At 38.5% G+C, this 12,674-nt stretch overlaps 1 protein-coding gene across 2 annotated transcripts in view; it reads right to left on the bottom strand.

Annotated features, from left to right (window-relative positions):
• LOC6048784 overlaps positions 1 to 12,674 on the bottom strand; it is an 87,751-nt gene that overhangs the window by 16,078 nt on the left and 58,999 nt on the right. For both annotated transcript variants that reach the window (XM_038253201.1, XM_038253202.1), the window contains one exon: positions 11,557 to 11,760. In XM_038253201.1, coding sequence (XP_038109129.1) covers positions 11,557 to 11,760 — 204 coding nt within the window. The remainder of the gene's footprint in view (positions 1 to 11,556; positions 11,761 to 12,674) is intronic.

Below are 12,674 nucleotides of genomic sequence, written 5' to 3'. Positions count from 1 at the left end.
GTACGACAAGCACATCGACGCCACGCTGCAGAAATGTGACAAGCTGACGAGGATGCTGTACCCACTGGTGAGCCGAAGATCAAGATTGAGCAATGCCAACAAACTCCTGCTCTACAAGCTCATCTTCCGTCCTACGCTCACGTACGGATTTCCAGCCTGGCACAGCTGTGCTTCTACTCGCAGGAAAAAGCTGCAGACGCGCCAAAACAAGATCCTAAAAATGATGCTGGACTTGCCGTTCAACTTCCCGACGGACGAGCTCGAGGAGGCGGCTAACACGGAACCGCTGGATGTCTGGACCAGCAAGCTGCTACAACGGTTTTGGACGAGTTGCTCGATGTCAGAGAACGATCTGATCTCGAATTTGGTGCCGTAAAATTGTGATATATGTAGCTTTTAAGAATCCCTTTCCTCTACCTATCCCCCTTCTATCCCAGCAATAGTGACAGGTTTTTTGCAAATTGTTTTCCTGTCCGTGTCAATCCCAACATAATTGTTTTATTGTATCCATTAAGATAGAAGTTTTAGTCACAGCTGAAAGGACCTCCAAAACTCTGTCCAGACCCTAAAGAAACTATCTATTTGTCGATAAATTAGAGAAATAAACTGAATTGAATTGAATATCTCAAACTACCCTAGTTGAACCAAAAACAACCAGCATATTCGAAAAGTGCACGAACACCGTCATATTTTGCAGACCTTGAACAGCATCGTTCAAAAAACCTCCACAACATCTCAATATCAACGCAATTTTCCTCCACAACAGCGTTGCGCTCACCATTCCAAACTGTGTGTAGCTTGTATAGATTCGTGTGTAAATGTCCAAACCAAACACGTGAACAGCTGTTCAACAGATCGCGCGGGCCCAATTGCGAAGCAGCCGATGTAAATTAAATGCAAAGAAAAAAGCACAAACACACAAATCGTCACGTACCAGCACAAGCTACAAACGGTAGAGTGTCACAAATGCAAGCCAAGTTATTAAAACCGATTAATCAACTAGTGGTAATGGCCGAGAGCCGGTCGAGTGCCGGTCGAGTGCCGGTCGCGAGCCTGACTATAAATTGTGATTTATGGGCTTGATATTGTCCTCAGATTGACGTAGTGCCCTTGAAATGATAATAGTTGCCAGATTTGTTGTTGTTTTTTTTTAAGTTTAAATATTGAGAAAAAGATACAAAAGACCATGAAAAACAACTTCCTCTCTTCTGAAGTACTTTGTTGATTTAAATTTAATTCAGTTGGTACACCAATATTGAAACAAAATCTTTAAAACCACTCAACAAAATCAAGTTGCAAACAAAACCAGATTTCCACTGAACGGTTCTGCTGCTTGCCGTCAGCTGAAACGTCCTCACGTGACAGGTAATTAATCTGGCCAATAAAAGTCCTGTGCAAACACAATGTTGGCAGAATGAGGAACACCCACCCACGCACGCAAACAAACACACATATGGACACAATCGCGTGGTGATATCCTTTTTCGAGCACACTTCAGCAAAGGTAATGACATTGCTGGAAACTCATTTTACGATACCACGTTCCGAAGTGGCTCTTCTTCTACGAAGGAACGACGCATACGGTGACACAGTTGCTCGTTTTACCCTATAGGTAGAAGGTGATAATGGCATCATTAGCTAATTGATTTCCAACTGCCTTTGGCCTTTTGGAGTGTAGAAGTGCGGACGTAACGACTGAACATGTGAACGCCCCAGCATGGTATCATAATAAATTTTAGATTATGTTTTAATTACATTGGCGGATCATTGACTTGCTTATTATTATCTCGATGCAGCGATAGGAATAACGAATGAGTAATTATCTGTTCATTGAAGGGGATACTATGAGACTCGTTATGTTTGTTGTTCACAATAACATTTAATCTCTGCTTTAAACATTAACGCATTTCTGTTACTTATACACCCAAAGGAAGAATATAGATCAAAATCTGCAACAGTGGATTTGCTGCAGAAAATGTTACATTTTATAACCATATAACTAGGGTTAGTGAAATTTCACGATTTCGCGGACAGCGTGAAATCCGCGAAATTTGGATTTATCCGCGAAATCCCGTGAAATTTTATGTTTGTGTGAAAATGTAACGATTTTTCTCGAAATAATTCATCAAACTCAAAAAGGAATAAAAATAATTTTATGAACTACTGTAGAACTAAGCGAGTGAATACCCTGGTTTAATTACTAACATAGAAAAAATGATTTTTGACATTTTCGTGGACGGCGTGAAATTCCAAATTTTTATCAATTTTCTCAAATATTTTTTATAAGCAACAACTTAACAAACAATTCATCCATAAAGACTATTTAATAAAATTTTATTAGTTTTCAGATAAAAAGCTTGTGTTGCCGCACCAACTGTGCGACTTTTACGTTGTTGTTTAGCACCAGCCGATCCCTCGATTGTTTACTTAAACCCGAGCAGGGGTAAATAACACGGGAATACCAAATTTTGGTATTACTTGGGCAAATAACAGCGACCAAAATGTGCCCTTGGTTGCCCAGTAATAGATGGTAAAATACCATGAAATCATCCCAAAATCTTGTATGTGGCAGGGCACAACAATACCAAACCATGTTATTCCAAGGGTAAAATAATACCTCAAAATAAAACCATTTCAATACCAAGTTGAGGTCTTCTGGATTTTTGAACATTGATTGAATACCAAAACTTGTTATTGCCATGGTTTTATTTTTAGGTATTCCCGCGCCCTTGGAAAATCATATTTTGGTATTTCTGTGGTCTTTCACATACATGATTTTGGTATGATTTCATGGTATTTTACCATCTATTACTGGGCAACCAAGAGCACATTATGGTCGCTGGTATTTGAACAAGTAATACCAAACTTTGGTATTTTCATACCATTTTTAGTGCAGCAGTTGCAGTTAGTGAAAAAACGGAAATTATTCATATACAACAGCAAAAATCTACTCACCTGATGATTCCATGTTGTTATTAGTGATATTCTTCACCACACCGAATGCATTTGTCATTGATGAACGGCCTGTGCTTGAAGTTCTTGAAGCTTCTGAAAAATAACAAGATTGAAAAATAAGTATTATTAAAATGAAACTGAATTGAAATTCACCAAAATTCATTAATCTGTCGATTGACTCGTTTTTCAAAGTATTTGGTTATCCCGACTTTGAGATATTTCAACGTTTTTGAAAAAAATATTAGTGGGTATATCACACTAATTTTTAAAATCATCTTTAACATTTTTTGGTTTCAAGTCATTTTAGCGCAAAATTAATTAACTCGTAAATTTTTTTAACAAATTTCCCATAGTTTCAGAGAAAATTGATGAAACCTTTCAATATTCAAATAATACCAAAATGTGCCATCCTGACTTAGAAAATTTTCCACAATTTCAAGTCATTTCTGTAGGGGGTATATCAAAAATGTTTAAAATCAAGTTTGAAATTTCCGGTTTTGAATGAAAGCATTCGCTTTGAGACATCATTTTAGCGCAAAATTAATTATTTTGTCAAAATTGGTCAAAATTTTCCCATAGTTTCAGAGGAATTTGATAAAACACTTTAATACCAAAATAATACCAAAATGTGGTGTTCGATCATTGACAAATTCTGCAATTTTGCAATATCAAAACAATACCTTAAATTGGTATTATACCACATTTTGCTCTTGCATAATCCTTAAGACAAATTTTAAAGGGTCCAGGAATACCAAAATTTGGTATTGATACCAGAGAAAGGTATTATTACGCATTTCCCTTGTTATTTACCCATGCTCGGGAAGGAGAGAGAAGCAGTGTCAAATAACTTTGTTAAGTGGAAGATTAGCCAACGTGCGTTTAAACTAATCACCAACTTGGTGTCTAAGCCAATCAATAAAGGCGTTTATCAGGTTGCGGTTAAGATTTAAAGAATATTAATGGAACACTGAAATTGTAAGTCAAGTTAAACATATTATACTTCTTCAACGACTAATCGCAATAAAATGCAGCTTTAAAGCTGCTCAATTTTCAGCTGCTATTAAAACGGTGTTTTAATTCTAACCCACCGCAACAGCTTGAATATACATGTGTGTTAAGTTGATAAGAACCATTTGAAAAAATGTTCAGATATTTGAGTTTTTTTAAACTAACTAAATTTAGTTATATTTTCATTCGCTGTGATGAAAATTTCACTGCTTTTTTATTTGAAAGGTATTATTTCAAAAAGTTTAAAAGAATCAAATTTGTTTTATTCAAAATAAAATGAAGAGTATTTAATTTAATTTTAATTTAATTTAATCACATATTGAAACACATGATTTTTTCTGAGTCCTGTTTAAGTTTAACGATATTTGATTACGTGGGTGGATTATTCCCGTGAAAGTTAAAAATACTTTTTTTTGTTTTCTTTTCTCATTTAGAATAAAAATTTCGATTTTTTAAAAACATAAATCATTTTTGCAAATTGATTTCAAGTTGAGTTTTTGAAAAGTGAGCTAAAAACTTTAAAAATATGTTTAATGGGCTAAATGTCGCAGGAAATTCAATTTATTCTAACTCATTTGGCTTGAAAAGATTGTTAAATCTTGCTTTGATAAAATATAAAATGATATGTATAACAGAAATAAATAAGCGAAAACTTTTTAGCTATATTACTCGCATATTAAAAAAGCAGTTCAGTAAATGAGTATACAAGTGCCCTACGTTTTGCTTCAAAATATATATAGAGCCCATCTATAAACCAGGTGGAAACTTTTATGAAAATTAGGAGATTTCTCAAATTTAGTGTTTTTTTTAGTTTATTGAAGATATTAGCATAAAAAGTAGTTTCTGTGATTTTAACATAGGATTTTCAGAGTTATTTTAACATTTTTTACGTTCCGCGAAATTTACGTGAAATTTGGTGTTTTGAAATTGAGGTCCCCGTGAAATTTGCAATTTTCGAGCGTGAAAAATCACTAAGCCTACATATAACCATATAAAAACAATCAAAAGTTATGAAATTTTGGTAAAATGGATTATGTCGCTCCTGGTAGGTTTACAAATCACGTTTAATGCAACATTAGTTCATTTTTTAGTTGTTTTGATGCTTATTTGTAAAAATAGTGTCTTATTTCAACATATTAAAACTAATTTCAAAAATGTTTGTTTTGGTAAGTGACTGTTTTCATAAAAGTGGTCTAACTTCATGGAACTATGTTAGAAACCCAAGCAACACACTTTGTCAGATAAACGTATTTCCTAACTGGTTGTATAACCAATCCGCCTCGTTTTCACAACTTGTTCTACAACTCCTGTGAACTGGAAAAAGTGCACTTTTTTCTGTTGTATAACTTGCCAGGAAAAGATGCAAGTTATCAGAGTAAGTTGTACAATTGTATTTGACAACACTGTGCCATCTAACAAGAGATTCAACGAAAAAAAGGGGCGTGGTTTACGGCTGTGCTGTCAAATCAAAGCGCACACTGGAAAGGAAAGTTAGATTGAAAACAGCTATCTAACCGTCGACTAACTTACATGTAAACAAACGTTTCTTATTAGAATTTCAATCAACGACGAAGCCAATAAAAAAAAGTACGCTTGTTTCTACAAGATTCATTTAAAATAATTCGAAATTGAATTAAAAAAAAGAAAAACAATCATGGCGCGCATGTGATAAGTGTGAATTTCCTTCAAGGCGAACTTTTAGATTTTCCTTTTTTGATGAACTTCCTCTGTCCCAAGATTCGATCCGATGACTTCGACGATTTGTTGTTATCTCCACGGCAGGTTCAGGCGCGCTTCCACATCTCTCCACGGGGCTTCATAGTAAACAAGCTGGCCAAAGCGTCAATAAGAAGGCTGCTGTCTGTTTTGTTAGCTAAAGAACTTAACTCCAACGAAGGCTGTCATCGGAATTGAAGTTATATAAGGTTGTTTCGAATCAGTTTTTAAAACTCCACTATATAACTTTGTTATAACAAACCGTTTCAACTGTCATTTCGATTACCGTACCACGGGGTACTATTGAAAATCGGTATGATTGATTTGTTGTTTTCTCTATCATAAACTCTATAAGCTGATGATTTTTGTAGCTTTTATCAGCGATATGTTTACAAATTAATCGGTCAACAATCAAAACTATTGTAATCTACAATAAATAAACATGTACAAATTTACACCACCTAACAACACGCAATGTCGAGTTGAATATGTATGTTGAGCATCAGTTATATTATATATTCTCCGATAACATTTGTGTAACAAAGCGAGAAAACCTAAGGTTATTTATAAAATGGTTGGCCACGCACATTTTTTTCAGAAGATGCCGTCACATGACAATGTTAGATAATCAGTGAAAAAAACAATGCAATATTGTTTTTATTCAACAAACTGTTTTCGAGTAAAACGTTTCAGATGAGGGAACAGCATCTTGGCATATCAGCACTTTGACGTTCAATTACAGTTCATAAAACGTGTTTTCGAGTGAATTAAGTGATAAATAGCTCAATAGGAAGTGAGCAAGTAAGTTTCCATTAAAAGTTTTCCAAAATAAATTGTTTTAATAGTGAAAATCAGCTAATTGGATGGAGTAAGGAGCGAGTCAAGGGGTTAGACTCTCCGCACCGTTTTTGGAAAACGGTTTGTGTTCAAGAGTGAAATTGGTGCACCGCGGTGTTCGTGGGTGCTGGCGATGTGCGCGCACACAAATCACGCTTGGGGAACTGTCATAGCACTTTTTCGCACAACTGGCATCACTTCGCTTTGAAATGTCAAATTCAAAGTTGTTTACTAATAAACGCGTTATGAAAACGTTCTGAAGGCGTGAAGTTCGAGGCAGCGCAGATTCCGGTGATTTATAGTCAGTTTGTGAGCGGTCAAGGGATTTTCCGGAGTGACCTTGATACCGGCGGTTGATCCAGCTGAAGGAGGAGCAGGGCCACGACATCCGCGCTATGAGCAAACGTCAGCACAGATCCGAGCAAGTTCTTTCCCGTGTTTGGAAGTCCGTCGAAGGAGATTGGAACCGATGTCACGGTGGCCGCTCGTTCCACCGGTAAGGACATCAGTGACGAGGAGTATGAGGCTAAGAAGGACGGTGGCAGCAAGGAAGCAATCGCCGCCGCTGAATTGAACGAGACGGCCACCAGATGATGTATGCTCGGGAGTGACGAGGACGACAACCACTGGTGCAGCTGCGGCAAAACCTCGGGCAAAACCATTTAATTTTGGGTTAAGTGTTCCTCATCCGGGCAAGTTCAACACCCAAAACGGGTTTCAGTTTAACCAAAGTGGCCAAACCTGCCGAGGACAGCAGCAAAAAGACTGTCGAAAAGGGTGCTGATGACGAGGGCGGCGAATCGTTCAAGGTGGAGCTGGTTGAAGAGAAGGGCAGCATCGTCTGGAATGGGCTTCTCTGACAGCAGCACGACGGACGACGGCCCTGATAACCGGAATATCAAGAATATGTTTAAACAAATAAAGATTTTGAGAACAAAAGGTAGCAAAACCAGTTAAGTATTTATTTCATCAAATAGGAAGATGTCCTGTAACTGTTCCGATCCTTGCTCCGAGGCCAACATCGGACATCTATATGGGTGAAGTTAACCTCAAGGTCCTTTCCTAGATGTTCCTCAATATTCCACATGAATTTCGCCCCGTACAAACTCATCTGGATGTTTTCCACAATCGAAAACTGCTACCTCAAACCACCCACCGCAAGACAAGTGGAAACTCCAAGGGAAACTCCCTGGTAGGTCGCATCCTTCTTTATCACGATCACGTTTAACCGGTTCTGGGCCCGCTTCTTCAACCAGTACGCAATCAACGCACTCACGAAACCTCCTCCAATGGCCTCTCTCCGGTACCGTTTCAGATAGTTGTTCACACTCTCGACCGATTCCCGCTTCGGCAAGATAGAGTTCTCCATTCCCGAGAATCTTCATCGTATGCGACAGTGGGATGCGTTATTTCGCCTCGACCTCCTCCGGCCTCCGTCGACCTTACTCATTTGTCACCGTCGGATGCAAATTTCCGAGCACTTCCATAAGCGGCAGTAAAAAGGATCGCTCCCAGCACCACTAATCAGCTTGTTCCGCAGCTCTCCGGCGGCCGTTTACAGCACGACTTCAAAGTAGATTTCGTCCTCTTCTTCTACTGGGGCACCATGGATGAACGACATTCGGGGATGGTTTAATAGAGGAACCGGGCTGTTACTTTTGCAGCTTTTTGAGACTCAGAATCATTGAGTAGATTAGCCGGAACCAACGTCTCAAAAAAGGAATTAACCAGATTTTGCGTATTTTGACCAGACTTTATTAAAATTATAATAATGATTTCGATTTAACTTAAATTATGAAGACAAATAAAAAAATCTTCAGAAATTCAACGTATATTTCCATCGTTTGTTTGTAAACAAAGATGAACATGACATTTCTAGAAGTGTTGCCATGTTTTCCCGATTTTTTCTCTGATTAGAAACGTCTAAATGGTGCGCGATGGTGCGCGGGAGTGCGTGAAGTGTGCGCAGGTTGTAAAACGCCGTGCACGCACATCGTGCTGAGTGTCCAACTCCTGGAGCGAGTGCATATTCCCTATGGTGTGTAAAAGTTGGAAAAGAGTGAAGTTGACTGTGTTTTAACACTTGTATGGCACACATCTCATGAGTTACATAAGTCAGTTATACAAGTAGTGAAACAAACTGGAATTTAACTAACGTTGACATTTTTTCTCGTATGTTGATCCAAAACAGCTGTCTAACTATTATTCAACAGTCGACAAGTTATGAGTGCTACTTGGGAAGGTCCCTTCAATCATTTATTATCTCCCTTCAACGTTTTATTAGACAAAATGGCTTGTTTTCTAAGGTGGTCCATTCTGCCCCGCTATCCAGGAAAAGTAGTCGAAAAAAACTTTTTTTTAAGTGGCTCAAAAATTGTTCTAAGCTAAAAGTTTTCATCAACCAAGTATACAACATTGAAGGGAACATCCCAAAGCATAATCCTACTACAGTGAATTCATTAATTTGTATGTTTTTCTATGGTTTTTGGCGCATTTTACTTAGGCGGGCCATTCTGCCCCCCTCCCCCCTCTGCCCCTATGCTAGAGAATCTCAGAGAAACTGCTCAAAGTGAAGAATGTGCTTGTGCTCTATCCTTCTCACTTCATTAAGCGCACGGAAAGGGCCAAAACGCGACAAAGTTCGCTAAAACTAGCGAAAAGGTCGCTGATTTCTCAGCCTGCCGAAAAATTACCTGGAATCGCGATTTTTTTCGCTGGTTTGGAATTCAGTCAAATTTGATCGAACTATTCGCTAGAATCAGCGAATAGTTTTACTGGTTTAGAAGGAGCTATTGGATTCCAAAATCAACCAGAAGATTCTTCTGATGGTTTCGGGAGACTATGCGCGGATCCAGTGGATTTTTTCGCAGGCCCAGCGGTTTTTGGCACTGGATCAGTGTTTTGTTTCGCTGACGTATGTTTTTTTGGGGGTGGCAACCCTATTCCGACCAAAGCAAACTGACCACAGTCGACATTAGCACGGTTGTCAAATGAGAGCCCACAACAAAAGCACTAGCTGTCAAATGGTAGCCCATAACAAATCATTGTTTGGGTTTTTGATTTTCAAATTTTCCGCAATTTAAACGATAAATTCCTGAAAAAAACACGTGAATTGTGTTGCTGATGGCAAATTCTATCATATTCTTGTAGATTCCATCCCAATATTGGCTGAAAATTCATATCGAAAAAAGTGATTTTTCTGTTTACCTTTTTTTGTTTTTTTTTTTCTTTTGGTCGACAAAACAGTGCGCCCGTACACTCAGAATTGGCATTATACATTTTCCAGTTTGCTTTTACACATTTTCATGGGACTTTTGAGTTCAACCAGGATAACACACTTCGTATAACCATAGTAATATGTATAATACTGATTGGCAGTGTTTGTTTTCTGAACTTCCAAGATGGCGTCTTCTTCGCTACCCCCTGGTTTTTTTTCCGACGGCAGTAGCTTTCACAATTATTGAAAGTTTGTTGGAAACGTTTTCAAAACAAGTTTGCATTACTTTTAGAAAGTGTGTATCAACATAAATTTGTGAAAAACAAGAATTTTTTTCCACATTTCCCAACAACACAAGTGTGCACGATCATGTTGATGATAAATTGATCTATGTCACAAGTGTGTACTGCGATATTCTGGAAATGGAAGCGAGTTCCCAAAATCGGGTTTAAGCATCTTGTAGTGTTTGTTAAATATAGCAAAACGTCATCATTATCTCATTATAGCACACAGCAGATGAACTGCCATTTCTGCAGCTACCCCTTACACCCTTACCAAAAATCATGATTTTTTGAGTTCCAAATCCCACTTTTCATACAAAGTTTTTTGCAAAAATTAGCAAAATCAAACCAGGAAAATCCTTCTGCTGATTTGGCGATGGGTTCGTGTGGTTGCATGAGCGTCACGGCGCCTGCCTCAATCTTTTCTGCAGTTCAATTATAAATTTAAGTCTGAATCCCTAAATCCTTAGCAATAATCCTGACGGGTTAACGTTATTAACAATATTGTGAAATAATTCTGCATACCTTGAAAAAATAACTTCAATACGCTGATTTATAAATCAAAACCAATTCAAAAATCTTCAGATTCAACCAGGTCATCATCGAGGTTTTTATCAAAATGGATAAATGGAGCCCAACATTTCAAAAGGGCACAAAACTTTTGTAAACAGTGTATCTCTTTCACTCAAATGACAGTTTGCTTAAGGTGTGAGAGGGATATACTCTTGTTTACAAAAGTTTTGTGCCCTAATAAAATGGAAAGCACGAAATGCCCATGCTAACGTTCGTGCTAAAAGTCAAATTTCTAGCAAAACAATGCAAAAGGGCCGTTGTGGATTTGTAAACAAAGAGTGTATTGCTGTCATGCCAAATGTAAACATTCTCTAGTGTGAGCCAGATTTGTTTTGACACTCACGCTCGCACTATGTCGAGACTGCTGTCAGATTTTTCCAGCATCCTGGCGAGCTGGCGAAACCTGTACATGGTCCATTTCCCACTTATCTCATTTTTTAGAACGGTATATCATCTCCTAAAATAACGTTCCCAATCCTTCACGGGATCCAGCGCAACTGGTATTCAGTTTGTTTGGCGTTGCTACTGTTTTAAACCCGCCTTGACCAGTGAACAAAATTTCTAGCCCCGAAACGTGGAACGTGGAAATGGGAGCAAGTTTCAAGGAAGCTGGTTAGAATCAGGGCGGAAAGGTAGGCTAGGCCGATGAAACTGCAAATTTCGTATAAGGGATTCTAAGAACTACAAATTAGTGTTAGTAGCGTGAAGCGTGGTTAGCTCATATGTGTTGTTCGTGCACAAACCACGGGGCCGTTAAGACATTTTTAAATAAACAATTTATAAAATTAAAAAAAAAATCTTATGTGATAGTGAGTGATTTTAGATAAATTGCTTCAAAAGTATTGCTCATCTTCTACAGAAATGTCTTTCTTCATCAAGAAAGACAAAACACTGGAAATTTAAATGTGTTATTCTTGAAAATGTTTGCATTCCATGGAATCCCCCACCATTTCTCCCCTTGAATACTCACTGATTTGCTTCATCTTCTTGCAGACGGCACGCGTCTGGGCCAGCTGCTGGTTGAAAGGGTACGAGCCGGTGCCGGGCGGGTAGCTGCAGTCCACGAAGCTCCAGCGGCGCTGCTGCTCGGTGATGATGTCCTGGCTGAACGGATCGTCGCAGAAGGCCGCCGTCGACGCGTCCGACGAGCATCGCCAGCATCGCAGGGCACTCGCTGCAAGGAACAATAATTGAGGTTATGTTAGAAGAGAAATTCAGAGAAATTAAATTAAAAACTTTATTAAATCAGGCTCGGCTTTGCTTTCATTTGCTTTCCCATTGTCAACGAATCAGCTCGGTAATAAGACGAATTCCGCCGGTGATGTCTCAAATCAAGCGAAACGAAACCTTAGACAAGACAATTTTCAGAGAGGGGAGAGATGCCGGAATTGTGTGACAAAGGCATTAGATCAAAATTTGCCACCGCAGTTGACATTCCTTGTCTGCTCCGTTCCTCCCGATTTCAGAAAGAATAATGCATTTAAATTTGGAACACGAGACGCGAGAAGGCAAAACGTCGAAAACGACAGCCAAACGATGTCATGAGGGAGCAGGGTTCAATTTTCAACTTTGTGTGTGTTATTTTTATCTGATGGTGGCCGGCAAAAGAATTCTTCCTGCGACAAGTGCTGATGGCCTGTCGAATTGATTCCAAATGGGGATGGTTTTGCGAATAAAATTAATGTATGGTGTGGTGTTGCATTAAGTGTAGCAAAATTAAGTAACGTTTCTTTTTTAAGAAGCCACAATTATAGCTTTTGTATCATTTCAGTATTTTTAGATGATATATCCGGTTTAGAATCATAAAAATTATAATGAGTATCACAAATTCATCTCCCGACAGTGATTTGGAAATAACTCCAGCAAACAAGAAGTCAATAAAATATTCCATAAATCACTCCCCAAATCCAATCCCATCCTATTTATGACCCAACATTTCCCCAATTTCCCGCTCATATCCCACAACCCATTAAAATCTAAACCTTTGGCAGGTGATGAAATCGCTCACCTCCCACCGCCACACGACTCGACATGGTGGCCAAGCAAAACATTGAATTTTTCCGCCCAGATCTTGATCACCACCCACTG

This window comes from Culex quinquefasciatus, chromosome 2 (genome assembly GCF_015732765.1).
Source record: "Culex quinquefasciatus strain JHB chromosome 2, VPISU_Cqui_1.0_pri_paternal, whole genome shotgun sequence".
Taxonomy (NCBI): domain Eukaryota; kingdom Metazoa; phylum Arthropoda; class Insecta; order Diptera; family Culicidae; genus Culex; species Culex quinquefasciatus.
The sequence above is the reverse complement of the archived record's forward strand: the minus strand, read 5'-3'. Positions and strand labels throughout refer to the sequence as shown.